This window comes from Myxocyprinus asiaticus, chromosome 35 (genome assembly GCF_019703515.2).
Source record: "Myxocyprinus asiaticus isolate MX2 ecotype Aquarium Trade chromosome 35, UBuf_Myxa_2, whole genome shotgun sequence".
Lineage (NCBI taxonomy): Eukaryota > Metazoa > Chordata > Actinopteri > Cypriniformes > Catostomidae > Myxocyprinus > Myxocyprinus asiaticus.
In genome coordinates this window covers 21066794-21089865 of record NC_059378.1, presented here as the reverse complement: position 1 = coordinate 21089865, position 23072 = coordinate 21066794, and the positions used below count along the sequence as shown (strand labels likewise).

General features: G+C 39.7%; 2 protein-coding genes across 2 annotated transcripts; one reads left to right on the top strand and one right to left on the bottom strand.

Moving 5' to 3' along the window:
* Positions 1–118: 118 nt before the first annotated feature.
* Positions 119–6494, bottom strand: LOC127426335 (signal peptidase complex subunit 1-like). Its single transcript, XM_051673084.1, has 4 exons — positions 6331–6494; positions 1295–1354; positions 1125–1211; positions 119–404 (listed from the first exon to the last, which is right to left on the bottom strand). The coding sequence occupies exons 1-4, from the start codon at positions 6364–6366 to the stop codon at positions 279–281; spliced, it is 309 nt and encodes a 102-aa protein (XP_051529044.1). The 5' UTR covers positions 6367–6494; the 3' UTR covers positions 119–278.
* Positions 6495–6767: 273 nt separating this feature from the next.
* Positions 6768–23027, top strand: LOC127426323 (glycosyltransferase 8 domain-containing protein 1-like). The gene is made up of 10 exons (XM_051673070.1): positions 6768–6949; positions 7165–7219; positions 9634–9732; positions 9818–10028; positions 10115–10223; positions 10308–10392; positions 19364–19476; positions 19614–19780; positions 20987–21099; positions 22080–23027. The coding sequence occupies exons 2-10, from the start codon at positions 7204–7206 to the stop codon at positions 22262–22264; spliced, it is 1098 nt and encodes a 365-aa protein (XP_051529030.1). The 5' UTR covers positions 6768–6949; positions 7165–7203; the 3' UTR covers positions 22265–23027.
* The last annotated feature ends 45 nt before the right edge of the window (positions 23028–23072 follow it).

Below are 23072 nucleotides of genomic sequence, written 5' to 3'. Positions count from 1 at the left end.
ACTGTAAATGTATACAAGTATGGATCAGTAAGGAATGATTTATAATAAATTACATTTTTAGGTAATTGTGTGCTTTTTCACCAATTAACCAACACAAATCCAGTCAAACAAATAAGTGCCACACAATGTACCAATCACAAAAAAAAAAAAAAATGGACATCTTTATTACGTATTGGAAATGTTCGAACAATGACAAATTTTCATGTAGGTTTTGTGTGTTTCTGCTGTATATCCATAATGGTTTGCTGTGCCAAATCCAAATTAAATACTGCTGTGAATCACTTGTGCTTTTTCTTCTTTAGGTTCTCTTGAGGTTTGTCACGGTTCTCTCCAGATGTCTCAGGTATGGCTGGCTGCCAGCGGAGAGGATTTCTCCTGTACATCGGCCAGGGAGGCAGAGTGAGCTGAGGAAGAGTATGCAAACATAACTCACATGAGGAATTTGTTTTGTTTTGCAACTTAGAGAGATTACCCCAAAATTTAAATTCTTATTTACTCACCCTCATGCCATCCGAGATGTGTATGGCTTTCTTCTGCTTAACTCAAATGAAGATTTTTAGAAGAATACCTCAGCTTTGTATGTCCATACAATGCAAGTGAATGATGACAAAGTTTGAAGCTCCTAAAAGCACAAAAAGGCAGTATAAAGGTAATCCATAAGACTTAGTTGGTTAAATTAATGTCTTAAACGATCCAAACGATTTTGGGTGAGAAAAGACCAAAATATAACTTTTTTCCCCCCAATATAAATGTTCTTGGTGATCATGATTTCAAGCTCGATTAAACTTCCTAGCGCCATTTAGCGCTCCGCGTACTCCAAGCACTAGGAAGTGTAAACGAGCTTGAACTTCTCACCCAAAACCATTTGGATCGCTTCAAGAGACATGGATTTAACCGCTGGAGATTTATGGATTATTTTTATGCTGCTTTTATGAGCTTCAAAATTTTGGTCACCATTTACTTGCATTGTGTGGACCTATAGAGCTGAGATATTATTCTAAAAATCTTTGTGTTCAGCAGAAGAAAAAAAGTCAAACATAATCTGGGATGGCATGACAGTGAGTAAATGATGAGAGAACTGCATTTTTGGGCGAACTATTCCTTTAAAAGCAGTTATGACATACCAAACAGGATACTGCGAATCCAGCCAACATTATGTAAACCGTCCACCCGAACTGATGAATAAATAAGCCATAGATGAATCCAATCACCTGCAGGGTAAAGAGCAGGTCAGAGGTGAGATAATGCTTTGATGGTTGTGAAGCTGAAGGTGTTGTGTGACACCGTTACTTACTGCTGACACTAGAATGATTCCTTGGAAAATTTGCTCTGCAAGTTTCTGTCCTTTATAGTCCTGCAAAATAATCAATATATATGATTATATATGGAATATACACCATGCCAGACAGGCTGGTTTTAGTATTTCTGTAACTGCTGATCTCCTGGGATTTTCACACACACAACAGTCTCTAGAATTTACTGCCAAAAACAAAAAACATTCAGTGAGTGGCAGTTCTGTGAACGGAAATGCCTTGTTGATGAGCGAGGTCAACGGAGAATGGCCAGACTGGTTCGATCTGACAAAGTCTACGGTAACTCAGATACCCACTCTGTACAATTGTGGTGAGAAGAATAGCATCTCTGAATGCTATTCTGAGATGCGGGTTGGCACTGTTTTAGCAGCACAAGGGGGACCTACACAATATTAGGCAGGTGGTTTTAATGTTGTGGCTGATCGGTGTATACTGTATGTTGCTCTAAGCCTGCTGATAAATCAGAATGCTTACACATGCAAGCAATTTTTCTTGGTGACAGGAGCTTCCAGTGCACAACAATACAAAACAGCAACAAGACATAGATAATAAATTACAAATTGAATAAAAAAAATTAAAAAAAAATAGAAAATAAAGTATATATAAAATACACAATAAGACAAATGTGTGTCTACACACACTGCGCATCCGGAAATTATTCACAACGCTTCACTTTTTCCACATTTTGTTGTTACAGCCTTATTCCAAAATGGATTAAATTCATTATTTTCCTCAATTCTACAAACAATACCTCATAATGACAACGTGAAAGTAGTATGTCTGAAATCTTTGCAAATTTAAAAAAAAAAAAAAAAAAAAAAAAAAAACCACACCACAAGTATTCACAGCCTTTGCTCAATACTTTTGGCACCAATTACAGCCTCAAGTCTTTGAGTATTGACACAAGCTTGGCACACCTATTTTTGGGCAGTTTCTCCCATTCTTCTTTGCAGGACCTCTCAAGCTCCATCAGGTTGGAAGGGGAGCGTTGGTGCACAGCCATTTTCAGATCTCTCCAGAGATGTTCAATCGGGTTCAAGTCTGGGCCACTCAAGGACATTCACAGAGTTGTCCCGGTGCCACTCCTTTATCTTGGCTGTGTGCTTAGGGTCGTTGTCCTGTTGGAAGATGAACCTTCGCCCCAGTCTGATGTCCAGAGCACTCTAGAGCAGGTTTTCATCAAGGAGGTCCCTGTACATTGCTGCATTCACCTTTCCCTCGATCCTGACTAGTCTCCCAGTTCCTGCCGCTGAAAAACATCCCCACAGCATGATGCTGCCACCACCATGCTTCACTATAGGGATGGTATTGGCCAGGTGATGAGCGGTGCCTGGTTTCCTCCAGACATGACGCTTGCCATTCAGGCCAAAGAGTTCAATCTTTGTTTCTCATGGTCTGAGAGTCCTTCAGGTGCCTTTTGGCAAACTCCAGGCGGGCTGTCATGTGCCTTTTACTGAGGAGTGGCTTCTGTCTGGCCACTCTACCATACAGGCCTGATTGGTGGAGTGCTGCAGAGATGGTTGTTCTTCTGGAAGGTTCTCCTCTCTCCACAGAGAAATGCTGGAGCTCTGTCAGAGTGACCATCGGGTTCTTGATCACCTCCCTGACTAAGGCCCCTCTCCCCCGATCGCTGTTTGGCCAGGCAGCCAGCTCTAGGAAGAGTCCTGGTGGTTCCAAACTTCTTCCATTTACAGATGATGGAGGCCACTGTGCTCATTGGGACCTTCAATGCTGCAGAAATTTTTCTGTACCCTTCCCCAGATCTGTGCCTCAATACAATCCTTTCTCAGAGGTCTACAGACAATTCCTTGAACTTCATGGCTTGGTTTGTGCTCTGACATGCACTGTTAACTGTGGGACCTTATATAGACAGGTGTGTGCCTTTCCAAATCATGTCCAGTCAACTGAATTTACCACAGGTGGACTCCAATCAAGTTGTAGAAACATCTCAAGGATGATCAGTGGAAACAGGATGCACCTGAGCTCAATTTTGAGTGTCATGGCAAAGGCTGTGATTACTTACGTACATGTGATTTTTTTCGTTTTTTTATTTTTAATAAATTTGCAAAGATTTCAAACAAACTTCTTTCACATTGTCATTATGGGGTATTGTTTGTAGAATTTTGAGGAAAATAATTAATTTAATCCATTTTGGAATAAGGCTGTAACATAAAAAGTGGAAAAAGTGAAGCGCTGTGAATACTTTCCAGATGCACTGTATATACACAAACATACATACAGGTGCATCTCAATAAATTAGAATGTCGTGGAAAAGTTCATTTATTTCAGTAATTCAACTCAAATTGTGAAACTCGTGTATTAAATAAATTGAATGCACACAGACTGAAGTAGTTTAAGTCTTTGGTTCTTTTAATTTGATGATTTTGGCTCACATTTAACAAAAATCCACCAATTCACTATCTCAAAAAATTAGAATACATCATAAGACCAATAAAAAAAAACATTTTTAGTGAATTGTTGGCCTTCTGGAAAGTATGTTCAATTACTGTATATGTACTCAATACTTGGTAGGGGCTCCTTTTGCTTTAATTACTGCCTCAATTTGGCGTGGCATGGAGGTGATCAGTTTGTGGCACTGCTGAGGTGGTATGGAAGCCCAGGTTTCTTTGACAGTGGCCTTCAGCTCATCTGCATTTTTTGGTCTCTTGTTTCTCATTTTCCTCTTGACAATACCCCATAGATTCTCTATGGGGTTCAGGTCTGGTGAGTTTACTGGCCAGTCAAGCACACCAACACCATGGTCATTTAACCAACTTTTGGTGCTTTTGGCAGTGTGGGCAGGTGCCAAATCCTGCTGGAAAATGAAATCAGCATCTTTAAAAAGCTGGTCAGCAGAAGGAAGCATGAAGTGCTCCAAAATTTCTTGGTAAATGGGTGCAGTGACTTTGGTTTTCAAAAAACACAATGGACCTACACCAGCAGATGACATTGCACCCCAAATCATCACAGACTGTGGAAACTTAACACTGGACTTCAAGCAACTTGGGCTATGAGCTTCTCCACCCTTCCTCCAGACTCTAGGACCTTGGTTTCCAAATGAAATACAAAACTTGCTCTCATCTGAAAAGAGGACTTTGGAACACTGGGCAACAGCCTAGTTCTTCTCCTTAGCCCAGGTAAGACGCCTTTGACGTTGTCTGTGGTTCAGGAGTGGCTTAACAAGAGGAATACGACAACTGTAGCCAAATTCCTTGACAAGTCTGTGTGTGGTGGCTCTTGATGCCTTGACCCCAGCCTCAGTCCATTCCTTGTGAAGTTCACCCAAATTCTTGAATCGATTTTGCTTGACAATCATAAGGCTGCGGTTCTCTTGGTTGGTTGTGCATCTTTTTCTTCCACACTTTTTCCTTCCACTCAACTTTCTGTTAACATGCTTGGATACAGCACTCTGTGAACAGCCAGCTTCTTTGGCAATGAATGTTTGTGGCTTACCCTCCTTGTGAAGGGTGTCAATGATTGTCTTCTGGACAACTGTCAGATCAGCAGTCTTCCCCATGATTGTGTAGCCTAGTGAACCAAACTGAGAGACCATTTTGAAGGCTCAGGAAACCTTTGCAGGTGTTTGAGCTGATTAGCTGATTGGCATGTCACCATATTCTAATTTTTTGAGATAGTGAATTGGTGGGTTTTTGTTAAATGTGAGCCAAAATCATCACAATTAAAAGAACCAAAGACTTAAACTACTTCAGTCTGTGTGCATTGAATTTATTTAATACACAAGTTTCACAATTTGAGTTGAATTACTGAAATAAATGAACTTTTCCACAACATTCTAATTTATTGAGATGCATCTGTATATACACACACACACACATATATATATATATATATATATATATATATATATATATACACACACACACACACATACATAGTGGAAAACTAAATACAAATCTGTTATATACGGTACAAGGGAATGTATGGCAGAAGAGGTTGGATAAATATAAATAGACTAGACGGTGAACTGCACATAGTTATTGCTCAATGGGGCAGTTTTAACTGTTCATGAGATGGATAGCCTGAGGGGGAAAAAAACTGTTCCTGTGCCTGACGGTTCTGGTGCTCTGAGCTCTGAAGCGTCGGCCATAAGGCAACAGTTCAAAAAGGTAGTGGGCAGGATGAGTGGGGTCCAGAGTGATTTTCCTCACTCTGGAAGTGTATAGTTCTTGAAGGGAGGGCAGGGGGCAACCAATAATCCTCTGAACTGATTTCGTAGCTGAACCAAATCAGACAGTTATTGAAGTGCAGAGGCCAGACTCAATGACTGCTGAGTAAAACTGTATTAGCAGCACCTGTGGCAGGTTGAACTTCCTCAACTGGCAAAGGAAGTACAACCTCTGCTGGGCCTTTTTTTTTTTTTTTACAATGGAGTCAATGTGGGTCTCCCACTTCAGGTTCTGTGAGATGGTAGTGCCCTTGGGCCCTGAATGACTCCAATGATTCACTTTTTGAGTTTGACCAAGTAGCATGATTTCTTGTACAATCCTGTTTTTGTTTTAGCCTTACTTAGCTTGTATCTTTAGCTTTACAAAGTTTAATGATTTCTCAAATACTAAAATACGCAAAGGATTTATCTTGGAGTAAATGTTGTCATACTAGTCAAATACAGAGGACACAATATGAATCTTGAAGTTGCAGCTTTTAATAGGACCACGTTAGGTAAGGTAATTGGCTCAGTGCATGTACTTAACTGAATGCGTCTTTTAAGCCATATTCTGACAAACATACAGACATTTACAATGATTAGCATTTGACTTGACAAAGCCGCTGTGCACACACTACATGCAAACATTTTATGAGTACCTTTTTTGTTGGTGTGATCAATTTAACGACTGCAGCTTATGCAATTAAGATAAATAAATGTATTGCAGTTAAAATTTTCAAATGTATTTACAGGTCCATCGCTAATGCGTTAGCATCTGCCAACATGCGTCAAGATGTTGACTAGTACTATTAATTATATTGTTTAGCTACTCTTTAAAAACGTAAATCTTACCATATGGGTCGGAATGGATTTAAACATTGAAAGCATTCTAAAACCGTAAAACAAAGGAGATATGGTTTCTTTTCTTTTCTAGGCAGATGAGCATTCCTGTTTTAAATGTGTTCGTATAGTTCTGCTGGACCCCATTTCAAGAAACACTAAACGGGCTAAAATGCGCTTAATCTGCGCAGAACAGTGCACGTTGAGGAAAATGCCTCCAGTGATTGAATTTCACAGCTCGTTGTACAATTATTCAGTTTAAATATTAACATAATAAGAACTCATCACATTTTAATACATTACTAGATATTTTTTTTTTTTTTTTTTTTTTTTTTTGTCAGGCAATAATCTAGATGCCGTTTTCAGGCCAAATATGATCATGGGCATGTGCAATGACGTCACCAGGCGCGGAACAAATTCGATCTGTAGGTCATGTGATCAGAAATTGCTCATGTGCCTCATGCTCATATGTTTTCTATGATTATAGTATATAGATCAGTGAATGATTGCGCTGTGGCGTGTTCACTGTCCTCCCAGAAGACCAGGGCTGAAGGGTACCTGGACTTGTTGATGTTGAGTTGGCGTTTTGGATGAAGAGCCAAAGAGGGGTCAAAGCAATATAAAAAATAAGGTCTGCATACCTGACATTTTTAGGCTTTTGCTCACTTGTTAAATTTAATTTTGTTTGAAGCTGTATTAATTCCATATATGCAGATATTTTGTACTTGTATAATTATATCAACAATACAAATTTACTTGCGTTCAGAATGTAGTTAAATCCATATATCTGAATGTTACCTTGCAGTTTACAAATGTTGCTCACGTTATTTTCTTGCTTTAATTCAGAATTGCACAACTGAATTAAAGTGCTTTTGATCAAGTGCAATGACCGTCCGGCGAGGTGAATATACTTTAAATACCTATGAAGCATGATTGCCTGAACTTGTTTTTTTCTTCAGATTTTACGAATTTTTGTTGATCTTTTCTATTTCTTTTCATATACATTAACATAAACTTTAACCGTCTGATTTATGAACTGTTAAATCACAAGTAAAAATAATATATAGAGAGAGAGAGTGTGTGTGTGTGTGTGTGTGTGTATATATATATATATATATATATATATATATATAAGAATAAAAATAAACTAGTCTTATTTCTTATTACTGCATAACAAGAATTCAGATGTTGAAGTCAGAAGTTTATTAAGTCATTAAAACTAATTTTTTCACACACAGATTTCATATTAGCAAACTATAGTTTTGGCAAGTCATTTAGGACATCTACTTTGTGCGTGGCAGGAGTAATTTTTCCAGCAATTGTTTACAGACAGATTGTTTCACTTTTAATTGACTATATCACAATTCCAGTGCGTCAGAATTTTACATACACTGTTAACTGTGCTTTTATTATTATTATTATTATTATTATTATTATTATTTCATTATTATTATCCCCTTTTCTCCCCAGTTTTGGAATGCCTAATTCCCACTACTTGCTAGGTCCTCGTGTTGGCATGGTTACTCCCCTCAATCCAGGTGGCGGAGGACAAGTCTCAGTTGCCTCCGCTTCTGAGACCGTCAATCCGTGCATCCTATCACGTGACTTGCTGTGCATGACACCGCGGAGACTCACAGCATGTGGGTCTCATGCTACTCTCCGCGATCCATGCACAACTTACCAAGCACCCCATTGAGATCGAGAACCACATAATCACAACCATGAGGAGGTTTCCCCATGTGACTCTACCCTCCCTAGCAACCGGGCCAATTTGGTTGCTTAGGAGACCTGGCTGGAGTCACTCAGCACACCCTGGATTCTAACTCGTGACTCCAGGGGTGATGGTCAGCATCAATACTCACTGAGCTACCCAGGCCCCCAGTTAACTGTGCTTTTAAGCAGCTTGGAAAATTCCAGAAAATGATGTCAAGCCTTTAGGAAATTAGCCGATTAGCTTCTGATAGGCTAATTGGAGTCCATTGGAGTTGTACCTGAGGAAGTATTTTAAGGACTACCTTCAAACTCAGTGCCTCTTTGCTTGACATAATTGAAAAATCAAAAGTAATCAGCCATTAAATTGTGGACCTATTTAAGTCTGGTTCATCCTTGGGAGCAATTTCCAAATGTCTGAAGGTACCACATTCATCTGTACAAACAATAGTATGCAAGTGTAAACACCATGGGACCACGCAGCCATCATACCACTCAGGAAGGAAATGCATTCTGTCTACTAGAAATGAACATAGTTTGGTGTGAAAAGTGCAAATCAATCCCAGAACTACAGCAAAGGACCTTGTGAAGATGCTGGAGGAAACAGGTAGACAAGTATCTATATCCACAGTAAAACGAGTCCTATATCGAAATAACCTGAAAGGCTGCTCAGCAAGGAAGAAGCCACTGCTCCAAAACCATCATAAAAAATCCAGACTACAGTTTGCAAATGCACATGGGGACAAAGATCTTACTTTTTTTGTAGAAATGTCCTCTGGTCTGATGAAAAAAAATTTTTTTTTTGAACTGTTTGGCCATAATGACAGTTGTTATGATTGGAGGAAAAAGGGTTAGACCTGCAAGCTGAGGAACACCATCCCAACCATGAAGCATGGGGGTGGCAGCACTGGTGCACTTCACAAAATAGATGGCATCATGAGGAAGGAAAATTATGTGGATATATTAAAGCAACATCTCAAGACATCAGCCAGGAAGTTAAAGCTTGGTCACAAATGGGTCTTAAAAATAGACAATGACCCCAACCATACCTCCAAAGTTGTGGCAAAATGGCTTAAGGACAACAAAGTCATGGTATTGGAGTGACCATCACAAAACGCTGACCTCAGTCCGATAGAAAATTTGTGGGCAGAACTGAAAAAGCATGTGCAAGCAAGGAGGCCTACAAACCTGACTCGGTTACACGAGTTCTGTCTGGAGGAATGGGCCAAAATTCCAGCAACTTATTGTGAGAAGCTTGTGGAAGGCTACCCAAAACATTTGACCCAAGTGTAACAATTTAAAGGCAATGCAACCAAATACTAACAAAGTTTATGTAAACTGACCTACTGGGAATGTGATAAAATAAATTATTCTGACATTTCACATTCTTAAAATAAAGAAGTGATCCTAACTGACCTAAGACAGGGAATGTTTTCTACGATTAAATGTGAAAAACTTAGTTTAAATATATTTGGCTAAGGTGTATGTAAACTTCTGACTTAAACTGTACATCTGTCCAGATAGAAAATAATAGCCAGCCATGTTGAATTTATGTGGTCATTAATAATACCACAATGACAGTCATATATATCTTCTCTCTCTTAGTAAACGTGCTAATTCTAGTGCTGCTTGCCATTGCCTTCTTAATAATTGTGCATCGAAATCTGCTGAACCTCAATGATTTCCTGAAGCAAGAGAATCCAGGTATGAAGATGACTTATGTTATATACGTTTTAGCACCTTGAGATATTTTGGGCATCACCTCACTGATTTACATCTATGTCTGCAGATAAAGTGCCTGGGATGATACTGCCATTTGAGACTGATTTCCTATTCAATCATAAGGTCATCAGGACAGGCGATGAGATTCCAGTGCTCATCACTGCTCCAGAGGAGAGACTGGGCGCTGCGCTCGCCGCCATGAACAGCATCTACTGCAACAGCAAAGCCAACATAGTGTTCAACATCGTAACCTTAAATGAATCTGTGGGTTATCTCAGGTACTTTGTGATTCACATGCAATGATTGAAAAGAATATTGTGTTTCATTAACGATGATCATCAAATGTGTTTAAATCTTGTTTCAGAACGTGGCTGAGTAAGACTGAAATGAAACATAAGATTATCGTATTTGATCCGAAGATCCTTGCAGGGAAGATTTCTGATGATCCTCAGAAGGTCGAGGCAGTGAAGCCGGTAATCATGAATGACTTCTATATGATGTTGTGCAAATGTGACCTATGTATTATAACAAAGTTTGTTTGTGTCTTATTTTCTTAGTTGACCTTTGCCAGATTCTACATGCCATTGTTCTTGCCTGATGCAGAGAAGGCAATTTACCTAGATGATGACATAATTGTACAAGGTGAAGTGTTTAGTTTTGTTTCATAGTAACATAGCCGCAGTGATAGGATCTCTGAGCCGGAAAAAGTGATAAGCACTTGTAGGGGAATACAGCTAGGGCCCGTAGATCAGTAGGCTTGGAATGAAGACCAGGAGCCAAGGTTTCAATCAATTAGTTGAAGTTTTTGCTGAAGAAAGTTGTTTGCAAAATCAAATGGCAGAAATCAGCAGTACAAAAGACTCTTAAGTTCGTAGATAGGAGAAACCCATGCAAAATTACGAACTGAACTCAGGTCCAAAAACATCAATACTTATAGTCAGATACAGCATCAATTTGACGTAAATTCTATAGTCTTCTAAGATTCTGATTGGTTACAAGCATAGTTGCAATCGAAATTATTCAACCCCCCTGACCAGCACTACATTCTGGTGATGTGAATTAAAACATCAACTAAAACCTCAGTAAACAGTCAAAGTTTTTAATACACATTTGAGTGATTTTGAGAACAAAGAGTTCAGTTTACAAATGTCATGTCAAAAATATTCAACCCCCAAAGTCAATCATTTGTGGAGCATCCTTTATCCTAAATAACAGCAAATAAATGTTTCAGGTAAGTGTTCTCAGGCTTTGGACACCTCTCTATTAGAATTTTTACATCATTTCTCCTGAGCAAAAGCTTCCAGCTTATTGACATTCTTTGGTTTCTGTGCTGCCACTGCTTCCTTGAAATCCCAACAAAGGTTTGCAATGGGATTTTAATGATGGACTGAAAGGGCCATTTATGGACATTTCACGACCTATCCCTGAACCAGATTTTGGACAACTTGGATGTATCCTTGGTGTTATTGTCTTGCTGGAAATTCCAGTGATCACCGGGCTTCAATTTACACACTGAAGGCATCACATTTTTCATGCCAAAATGGCCTGATACCTGAAAGAATCCATGGTGTCAGTCACATAGTCAGGATAGCCGTTTCCTGCAGCCGTAAAACACCACCATAACAGGACTGACCCACCTCCATGCTTGACTGTGGGGATGGTGTCGTTTTTGTCATCACCTTGTCATCACCTTGTCATCTTACTCCAGACATACTGCTGACCCATGGGTCTAAAACTCATTTTCAGTTTAGTGTCCTATGTCTATAAAACCTTCTTCCAGGTCTTTCCTAATTACTTCTTGAATATTCAAGTCAGCATTTCCCTTGGTGAAGTTTTGCTTTCTTCCACACCCCAAGAGGGTTGCTGTTGTACCATACTTAAAAAATGTATGAATGGTGCTGCCAGCTTTGTCTATTGGAAATGGAAGTGCCTTGGAAATGTACTTTTAGCCATGACCTTTCTTGTGTAATGAAATAATCTCCTCTATTAGCTTTTGAGATAGCTTAATTTTAATTGAATTTTTTGCAAAGAAATACATTTTTGCTTACAACATTGCAGATTGATGACTTAATTTTGTTTTAAAACAATTACTTGTGTAGCCTTACATATTTAAGAAACAGCTACATGCAATAGGGGTTGAATAATTATGACATGGCTGTATTTTAAAATAAATCCTGCTATTTAGAAATATTAGGTTATACAGTTGTGCTCAAAAGTTTGCATACCCTTGGAGAATTGGTAATATATGTATCATTTTTAAAGAAACCATGAGTGAGCAGGCAAAACACATTTCTTTTATTTCTTATGGAATTCATATTCAGCTGTAGGTTATAACAGAATGGCACAATCATAAAACAAAACATGGCAACAAAGAAAAAAATGAAATGACCCCTGTTCAAAAGTCTGCATATCCTTAGTTCTTAATACTGTGTATTGCCCCCTTTAGCATCAATGACAGCGTGCAGTCTTTTGTAATAGTTGTCTATGAGGCCCCAAATTCTTGCAGGTGGTATAGCTGCCCATTCGTCGTGGCAAAATGCCTCCAGATCATGCAAAGTCTTTGGTCGTCTTGCATGAACCGCACGTTTGAGATCTATACTCTGGGGAGAGAGGACAGAAGACTGTGATGGCCATTCCAGAACCTTCACCTTTTTTCTGCTGTAACCACTGGAGGGTCAGCTTGGCCTTGTGCTTAGGGTCATTGTCATGCTGGAAAGTCCAAGAGCGTCCCATTCGCAGATTTCATGCAGAAGAATGCAAATTGTCTGCCAGTATTTTCTGATAACATGCTGCATTCATCTTGCCATCAGTTTTCACAAGATTCCCCATGCCTTTAGAGCTCACACACCCCCAAAACATTAGTGAGCCACCACCATGCTTCACAGTGGGGATGGTATTCTTTTCACTATAGGCCTTGTTGACCCCTCTCCAAACATAGCGATTATGGTTATGACCATAAAGCTCTATTTTAGTCTCGTCACTCCAAATTTCAGTGTGCCAGAAGCTGTGAGGCGTGTCAGGGTGTTGTCGGGCATATTGTAACCGGGCTTTTTTGTGGTATTGGTGCAGTAAAGGCTTCTTTCTGGCAACTCGACCATGCAGCTCATTTTTGTTCAAGTATCGTCGTATTGTGCTCCTTGAAACAACCACACCGTCTTTTTTCAGAGCAGCCTGTATTTCTCCTGAGGTTTTTCTTTGTATCCCGAACAATTCTTCTGGCAGTTGTGGCTGAAATCTTTCTTGGTCTACCTGACCTTGGCTTGGTATCAAGAGATCCCTGAATTTTCCACTTCTTAAAAAGTGATTGAACAGTACTGACTGGTATATTCAAGGCTTTGGATATCTTTTTATATACTTTTCCATCTTTATAAAGTTCCATTACCTTGTTACACAGGTCTTTTACAGTTCTTTTCTGCTCCCCATGGCTCAGTGCATCCACGTGAGAGCTAACAAACTCATTGACTATTTATACACAGACACTAATTGCAATTTAAAAAGCCACAGGTGTGGGAAATTAACCTTTTATTTGCCATTTAAACCTGTGTGTGTCACCTTGTGTGTCTGTAACATGGCCAAACATTCAAGGGTATGTAAACTTTTGATCAGGGCCATTTGGGTGATTTCTGTTATCATTTGATTTAAAAAGGAGCCAAACAACTATGTGATAATAAATGGCTTCATATCAGAATCAGAATCAGCTTCATTGCCAAGTATGCTTACACATACAAGGAATTTCCAGTGCTTCCAGTGTACAACAATACAAAAACAAAACAAAAACAGCAGCAAGATATACATAATAATAAATAAAAAAAACTAATTATACACATACGTACATACACACACATACATACACATGGGTAGTGCAAATCTAATACAATCTGTTATATACAGTGCAAATACAAATCTGTTATGTACAGTGCAAATGTTTTTTTTTTTTTTCTCAGAGGAATGAAATGGCAGAAGAGGTTGGATGTGTTGGATAAATATAAAAAATACTAAACTGCGTATTGCACATAGTTATTGCTCAATTGGACAGTTTAACTGTTCATGAGATGGATAGCCTGAGGGGAAAAAACTGTTCCTGTGCCTGACGGTTCTGGTGCTCAAAGCTCTGAAGCGTCAGCCAGAAGGCAACAGTTCAAAAAGGTAGTGGGCAGGGTGAGTGGGGTCCAGAGTGATTTTTCCAGCCTTTTTCCTCACTCTGGAAGTGTATAGTTCTTGAAGGGGGGGCAGGGGGCAACCAATAATTCTCTCAGCATTCCGAACTGTCCTTTTGTAGTCTTCTGATGTCTGATTTCGTAGCTGAACCAAATCAAACAGTTACTGAAGTGCAGAGGACAGACTCAAGGACTGCTGAGTAAAACTATATCAGCAGCGCCTGTGGCAGGTTGAATTTCCTCAGCTGGCGAAGGAAGTACAACCTCTGCTGGGCCTTTTTCACAATGGAGTCAATGTGGGTCTCCCACTTCAGGTCCTGTGAGATGGTAGTGCCCAGGAACCTGAATGACTCCACTGCTGCCACAATGCTGTTTAGAATGGTGAGGGGGGTCAGTGTTGGGGTGTTCCTCCTAAAGTCCACAATGATCTCCACCGTTTTGAGCATGTTCAGCTCAATGTTGTTTTGACTGCACCAGACAGCCAGCTGTTCAACCTCCCTTCTGTATGCAGACTCATCGTCATCTCGGATGAGGCCGAAGACAGTGGTGTCATCTGCAAACTTCAGGAGCTTGACAGAGGGGTCCTTGGCGGTGCAGTCATTGGTGTAGAGGGAGAAGAGTAGTGGGGAGAGCACACAGCCCTGGGGGGCACCAGTGTTGATTGTACAGGTGCTAGAAGTGAATTTCCCCTGTCTCACAAGCTGCTGCCTGTCCATCAGAAAGCTGGTAATCCACTGACAGATAGACATGGGAACAGAGAGTTGGTGTAATTTATTCTGGAGTATAGCTGGGATGATGGTGTTGAAAGCCGAACTGAAGTCCACAAAAAGAATCCTTGCATATGCCCCTGGTCTGTCCAGATGTTGCAGGATATGATGCAATCCTATGTTGACTGCATCATCCACAGACCTGTTTGCTCTAAGCAAATTGAAGGGGATCTAGAAAGGGTCCAGTGATGTTCTTCAGGTGGGCCAACACCAGTCTCTCAAATGATTTCATGACCACAGATGACAGGGCGACAGGTCTGTAGTCATTAAGTCCTGTGATTTTTGGTTTCTTTGGGACAGGAATAATGATTGAGCATTTGAAGCAGCATGGGACTTCACAGCTCCAGTGATCTATTGAAGATCTTTGTGAAGATGGGGGCCAGCTGTTTAGCACAGGATCGAAGACATGCTGGTGAGATGCCATCTGGGCCTGAAGCTTTCCTCATCTTTTGTTTCTGAAAGCCGCGGCTCACATCATCTTCACAGATCTTAAGTGCAGGTTGAGTAGCAGGAGGGGGGTTGCAGGAGATGTTGGTGTTTGTGTGAAGTGAAGGTCAGAGTGGGTGTGAGGGTGTGAGATTGGGCCTTTCAAATTTGCAGTAGAACACATTCAGGTCGTCAGCCAGTTGTTGGTTCCCTACAGGGTTGGGGGTAGGAGTCCTGTAATTTGTGAGTTGTTTCATGCCACTCCACACTGATGCAGGGTCGTTAGCTGAAAACTTGTTTTTCAGCATCTCAGAGTATCTTCTTTTAGCCACTCTGATTTCCTTGTTCAGTGTGTTTTTAGCCTGATTGTACAAGACTTTATCCCCACCCCTGTAAGCATCTTCTTTGGCCTGACGAAGCTGCCTGAGCTCTTCTGTAAACCACGGTTTGTCATTGTTGAACTTTAAATAAGTCCTAGTAGGAATGCACATATCCTCACAGAAACTGATATATGATGTAAAAGTATCTGTGAGCTTGTCCAGGTCTGTGGCTGCAGCCTCAAAAACACTCCAGTCCATGCAATCGCAGCAGGCTTTAGTTCCCACTCCGCTTCATTGGTCCATCTCTTTACAGTCCTTACTACTGGCTTGGTTGATTTTAATTTCTGCCTGTAGGTTGGAAGAAGATGAACCAGACAATGATCAGAGAGTCCCAAAGCTGCTCTAGGGACAGAGCGATATGCATTCTTTATTGTTGTGTAACAATGATCCAGTATGTTCCTGTCTCTGGTGGGGCATGTGATGTGCTGTTTGTATTTGGGCATTTCACGTGTGAGATTTGCTTTGTTAAAATCCCCAAGAATAATAATAACTGAGTCTGGGTATTGTTGTTCCGTGTCTGTGATTTGATCAGCCAGCTGTTGCAGGGCTGTGTTCAAACACGCGTTTGGCGCGATATACACACTCACCAGAATAAACGAGGAAAACTCATGCGGCGAGTAGAAAGGCTTACAGTTAATAAAGAGCGCTTCCAAATTAGGACAGCACATCCTCTTTAACGTTGTTACATCTGTACACCAACTTTCATTGATATAAAAGCATGTTCCACCACCTCTCATTTTCCCCATTAACTCCGCGATGCGATCCGCTCTGAACGGCTGGAAGCCCGGCAGATGTAACGCGCTGTCCGGAATAGCTTCACTCAGCCAGGTTTCTGTGAAGCACAAGGCAGCAGAGGTTAAAGTCCTTGTTTGTGCGGGTGAGGAGATGTAGTTTGTCCGTTTTGTTAGGAAGAGAGTGGAGATTCGCTAAGTGAATACTCGGCAGCACTGTTCGAAATCCGTGCCGACGGAGTTTGTCCAGTGCATCGGCTCGTCTCCCTCGCCTGTGTATCTTGAACAGCAGAGCTGCGCCTCCAACTAAAATGTCTAGCAAAATGTCTGAATATTCGAAAACCGGGAAAAGTTTGTCTGGTATATGCTGTCGAATGTTCAGCAGTTCGTCTCTGTTAAAACTTACTGGAAAAAGATTACTAAACACAGGACAAACAAACAAAAACAACAAAAGAACCGAGGAGCTCCACACCGAGGCAGCCATCTGTGGCGCCATCATGATGAACATCTATATGATCACTATCCTTAAATAAGACATTTTTTTTGCATGATCAGTCATATTTTCAAAATCAATGCCAAAATTTCACAATTTCTGCCAGGGTATGCAAACTTTTGAGCACAACTGTATATTCACACTATGACTTTGAATGTGTCACTCAACTGATATAGATGTGAAGTTTAAAAATTCTGGGTCATCAGAAAAGCTTACCTCTGTAAATCCTTACTGTCTTGGGTGGGGGGGGGGGTTGAATAATTTCGATTGCAACTGTGGATAACTATAGAACACTTCTGAACATGGCCATCTTGTATGTCGTTTATCTCATTAACTATTTGCGTGACGCTTTAGTTCTGTATATAGGCTCCAATGGTCCGAATTGGGTCATAGGCCACGGACAGTCCTCCTTTTATGGTCATCCATAGGTCTCTGATGTCCAGTTGTCCAACTCTAGACTGCTATTCTAACTCCACTGGACTCCTGAAACAGAAATACTTTGGAGAAACACACACACAGTTTCTCCTGTTCAAGGTCGTATACTACAAAGCTTCTGTTGGATACTGGCCTTATCCTGTTGGAACTTAAAACATAGTGATAACTGTGCTTTCTCTCAGAAGAGCTGAAGTAGTATTCTTGTTAAATTGGCTGAAACATTCATAATCAAATGTGTGTTGTTGGGTCATGAAGACACTAGAGAAGCAGCCTACATGACCTAGGCCTCTTAGTCAGCAGACACAGTGTAGCTGGTCTCAAACTGCATGTACGAGCATGAAACCACAGAGAACATACAGGTGCATCTCAATAAATTAGAATGTCGTGGAAAAGTTCATTTATTTCAGTAATTCAACTCAAATTGTGAAACTCGTGTATTAAATAAATTCAGTGCACACAGACTGAAGTAGTTTAAGTCTTTGGTTCTTTTAATTGTGATGATTTTGGCTCACATTTAACAAAAACCCACCAATTCACTATCTCAAAAAATTAGAATATGGTGACATGCCAATCAGCTAATCAGCTCAAAACACCTGCAAAGGTTTCCTGAGCCTTCAAAATGGTCTCTCAGTTTGGTTCACTAGGCTACACAATCATGGGGAAGACTGCTGATCTGACAGTTGTCCAGAAGACAATCATTGACACCCTTCACAAGGAGGGTAAGCCACAAACATTCATTGCCAAAGAAGCTGGCTGTTCACAGTGTGCTGTATCCAAGCATATTAACAGAAAGTTGAGTGGAAGGAAAAAGCGTGGAAGAAAAAGATGCACAACCAACCAAGAGAACCGCAGCCTTATGATTGTCAAGCAAAATCGATTCAAGAATTTGGGTGAACTTCACAAGGAATGGACTGAGGCTGGGGTCAAGGCATCAAGAGCCACCACACACAGACGTGTCAAGGAATTTGGCTACAGTTGTTGTATTCCTCTTGTTAAGCCACTTCTGATCCACAGACAACGTCAGAGGCGTCTTACCTGGGCTAAGGAGAAGAAGAACTGGACTGTTGCCCAGTGTTCCAAAGTCCTCTTTTCAGATGAGAGCAAGTTTTGTATTTCATTTGGAAACTAAGGTCCTAGAGTCTGGAGGAAGGGTGGAGAAGCTCATAGCCCAAGTTGCTTGAAGTCCAGTGTTAAGTTTCCACAGTCTGTGATGATTTGGGGTGCAATGTCATCTGCTGGTGTTGGTCCATGAAAACCAAAGTCACTGCACCCATTTACCAAGAAATTTTGGAGCACTTCATGCTTCCTTCTGCTGACCAGCTTTTAAAGATGCTGATTTCATTTTCCAGCAGGATTTAGCACCTGCCCACACTGCCAAAAGCACCAAAAGTTGGTTAAATGACCATGGTGTTGGTGTGCTTGACTGGCCAGCAAACTCACCAGACCTGAACCCCATAGAGAATCTATGGGGTATTGTCAAGAGGAAAATGAGAAACAAGAGACCAAAAAATGCAGATGAGCTGAAGGCCACTGTCAAAGAAACCTGGGCTTCCATACCACCTCAGCAGTGCCACAAACTGATCACCTCCATGCCACGCCGAATTGAGGCAGTAATTAAAGCAAAAGGAGAGACTACCAAGTATTGAGTACATATACAGTAAATGAACATACTTTCCAGAAGGCCAACAATTCACTAAAAATGTTTTTTTTTATTGGTCTTATGATGTATTCTAATTTTTTGAGATAGTGAATTGGTGGGTTTTTGTTAAATGTGAGCCAAAATCATCACAATTAAAAGAACCAAAGACTTAAACTACTTCAGTCTGTGTGCATTGAATTTATTTAATAAACGAGTTTCACAATTTGAGTTGAATTACTGAAATAAATGAACTTTTCCACGACATTCTAATTTATTGAGATGCACCTGTATATTAAGAGACTATAATAATGAATAATTTGCTCACAAGAATATGATATGTGTTATAGCATTGTATACATAATTAACTAATAAGAATACTGATTAGTTCCACTAAAATCATTCAGTAAATCACATTAGGTTAAATGCTGATCAGTTTATATTTAATTCACTCAAAGTATATATATGTATTGAAGAAGAGGTGGTGATTCAGGCATCCACCTCTTCACACTCATTATCAGGAACACTTTTTGTTATTTCTGCGACTATGAATGGGTTGCTGACATGAAATTCCTGTTTGTGTATCAGGGGACATTCAGGAGCTTTTTGACACCAATCTTAGGTTAGGACAAGCGGCTGCCTTCTCAGAAGACTGTGATTCTGCCTCCTCCAAAGGCATTGTCAGAGGAGCTGGAAATCAGGTATGATTATTCTGCACTGATTTCTCCTGATTGGATTCCAGTATTTCAGTTAACATTTCAGAATGTTTTCTTGGATATATATTAGATACCTGTTTTTATACATTTGCATACTTGTTTGCATATTTTGCCCAATACAGAACAGCTATATTGGCTTTCTGGACTTCAAAAAAGAGGCAATCAAGAAGCTTGGAATGAGAGCAAACACTTGCTCATTCAATCCTGGAGTCATTGTGGCCAATTTAACTGAGTGGAAACAGCAGAATATCACCAGCCAGCTTGAGTTCTGGATGGAGCGCAATGCAAAGTTAGTTTAAGGCGCATTTTACTTGTGTTATTGGATACTTCTATGTCATGCTTTAATAATATATTAATATATATAACAACAAAAACTTGTTAAAGGAAAAGTTATCCCACAAATTAAAATTATGTTTTAAATTACTCAATCCAATCCCATAGGACTCTTCTTATGCGGAACACAATAGGAAAAATATACATGTTTTTGCAATTGGAGTTGATAGAGACACATTTTAAAGCTTAAAAAAGGACATGAAAATATCATAATCCATGCGGCTTGTGCGTCATATTACAAGTTCTCTGAAAGCATTTGATAGGTTTTGGTGAGAAACAACCCAAAAATATAAGTTGTTTTTCAGTGTGAATCTTTACATCTATGCACGTTCACAGTGGCAAACATTCAGGTGAGAACTGGAGTTATTTTTAGCGGGGGAAAAAACGGTGCAAGTTCTCGCATGACTACGCGAGCCACTGTGACTGAGCTTCTTTTATTGTGCTCATGAACATGCAACAAACGTCAAGGTTTTCACTGAAAAATTTACTAAGTTGCATTTTTTTTTTTTTTTTTTCACCAAGACCTATCGTATGCATTCAGTAGAGTTGGAATATGACTTATGATACTTTTGGGCCATTTTTCATCATTTACTCACTCTCATGCAATCCCAGATGTGTATGACTTTCCTCTGCTAAACACAAATTAAGATTTTTAGAAGAATATTTCAGCTCTGTTGGTCAATACAATGCAAGTGAATGGATACCAAAATGTTGAAGGTCAGAACCACAAAGGCAGCATAAAAGTAATCCATATGACTCCAGTGGTTAAATCCATATCTTCAGAAGTGATATGATAGGTGTGGGTGAGAAACAGATCAATATTTCTGTCATTTTTTTACTATCAATTGGCATTTTCACATTCTTCTTTTGTTTTGGGCAATTCACATTCTTCATGCACATGTGGAAGGGAGGAGAATTTATAGTAAACTTCACACTTGTTAACTTCCTTTATCAGTGCAGAAAAGCTATTCAGACTGATAAAAGCTGTTCAGCATGCAACACTTGTACCAATCTTCATATTGGTCAAGCCTGCTCCTTAGACAGTTATGTTTCCAATTTGTGAATCTTAGTTTAAAATCCTCTTTTTGGTTAAGGTCTGGGCCTCAGTGGACCCTATTAATGGCGTTCTGTTGTTTTTATTTTTTCCCGCCCCTTACTCTAGGGAGGACCTTTACAGTAAGACTTTAGCAGACAGCATCACAACACCACCTTTGCTTATTGTATTCTACAAGCACCACTCAAGCATCGATCCCATGTGGCATGTCCGACACCTCGGTAAGGAAGTATTTTGACCCTCTAGTGTGCAGTAACGCAGGACATAAATGGAATTCAAGAGCATGTGAAATACTACATTGCATTATTCCTAACCTTGTAATCTAAATCACAAGCATAAGACTTGCATTAAATTTGTAAGATTTTTTTTTTAAAGGTGCAAGTAATTTTTGTTTGTTTCACTGGCTGATATGACTGTGGATTTTGGACTTTATATACGAACATCTATTGATATGGATGCAGCAGCATCACAAAAGTTTTTGGCTACAGGATGCCATTTTAAAAATATCTTAATTTGCAGGCATATTTGTGCCCCATGATTAAATTATTCCACAACTGAAAGTATGTGATAATATGGTGATACTGAGATACATTAAATAATATTCAGCTTGTAATGTGATAACATAGTGGCCACCAAGAGAGGGACCACCCTTTTGTAGAATAAAATGGGTTTTTCTAGGACACCGATGTGACCTAGCTGTATCCCAAATGACATGTTAGCCAACCTCAGTCCAACATTTATATCTGAAATAATGGACATTCACACAGCGTAGGTGATTGTAAAGCATTCAGCTTCCATTTGTAAGGTGATATCTTCACAAAGATTAGCTAGTTGCCATAATTACAATGGTTTTGTCAGACCAGCATCATTGCCAGGCAATCTCGCACCTTTCACTACGTAGGGTAAACAAGAAGTGTCCAACACTCCACTATTTAAGTTGAAGTACATCATTTCTGTACTCGCACTACAAAATGGCATGGAATATTTAAGAAGTGTGCGATTTGGGACTAAGCTCCAGTCTTCATCTTATGTCATTGTACATCACTGAGTATGTTTGTCAAAAGTAGTATTCATTAATGTAGAGATTAAACTTTCTTTAAGTTTAAAACTTTAACATGAAATTTCCCATTTTCCGAAAAGGTAGACAAATAATTTTCAAATAAATCTCTGTTCATAAGAGTTGTTGTTTTGATGTTTCAAGGGGCAACTGGAGCAGGGAATCGGTATTCTCCTCAGTTTGTGAGGGCTGCCAAACTTCTCCATTGGAATGGACATTATAAACCATGGGGCAGGACCTCCTCTTTCTCTGATATTTGGGACAGGTGGTACATTCCAGATCCCACAGGTAAATTCCACCCAATCCGGAGACATGCCGAGGACAATTAGACTCTGGTTTTAACTTCATAACTTTTTTTGACCTGTTGTGGTTTAACATGACAACTTGGATAACTGCTTTGATGGAGTAAATATTTGTAAAACATGGACCCTTCATGAGGTTCTTGCTAGATCATGATCAAACCTATCAATACTCAAATTACTGGGACTAACATTGAAACAACATAGGCCAGGATGCAACATTTAGCACCAATGCACTACCTCAGCATTCGCTGTCTAATTGTAAAGTTATAACACGATTACATTTTATAGGACAACTTCTAAAGTCTTCATTTTGTGTGTTATGTCCATGGTATGGTATCTTCCCATTTCAGTGGAAAACTGTGGACTCACTACTAGCTCAATATTTCAGTTTAAGTTCAGATATTTTAGAAAGCTTCAGAGCTTACAGGGTTAATTCACCAAAAACATTTTTTACTCACCCTTATGTTGTTCCAAACCCACAGCACTTCCTTTCAGGGAACACAAAAGGAGATCTTAAGCAGAAAGTTCAGTTTCAGTCACCATTCACTTTCATAATAAGGAAAAAAGATGCAATGAAAGTGGGACTGAGGCTGACACTGCCTACATTTCCTTTGGTGTTTCAGAGGAAAGTCAGTCATACAGGTTTGAAACAAAATGACATTAGTAAATTATAGCAATTTACATTTTTGGGTAAATATGCCTTTAACACACAAACCTGTGACATTTTAAAATGTATAATCCAATATTTTATACTACATAAACCACTTTCACCACTTATTTTTTCATATGGTCAAATTTGTTTACATTTGCATTCTGTAATACTATAAACATTTCT

Excerpts from the sequence above, each read along its gene's own strand:
- LOC127426335 (XM_051673084.1), bottom strand. The coding sequence starts at position 6,366 with ATGCTTTCAATGTTTAAATCCATTCCGACCCATATG. Across the intron at positions 1,355-6,330 it reads AATCCATTCCGACCCATATG|GACTATAAAGGACAGAAACT; the intron begins GTAAGATTTACG and ends ATTATTTTGCAG. Across the intron at positions 1,212-1,294 it reads GAATCATTCTAGTGTCAGCA|GTGATTGGATTCATCTATGG; the intron begins GTAAGTAACGGT and ends TTTACCCTGCAG.
- LOC127426323 (XM_051673070.1), top strand. Across the intron at positions 9,733-9,817 it reads CCTGAAGCAAGAGAATCCAG|ATAAAGTGCCTGGGATGATA; the intron begins GTATGAAGATGA and ends CTATGTCTGCAG. Across the intron at positions 10,224-10,307 it reads AGGTCGAGGCAGTGAAGCCG|TTGACCTTTGCCAGATTCTA; the intron begins GTAATCATGAAT and ends TTATTTTCTTAG.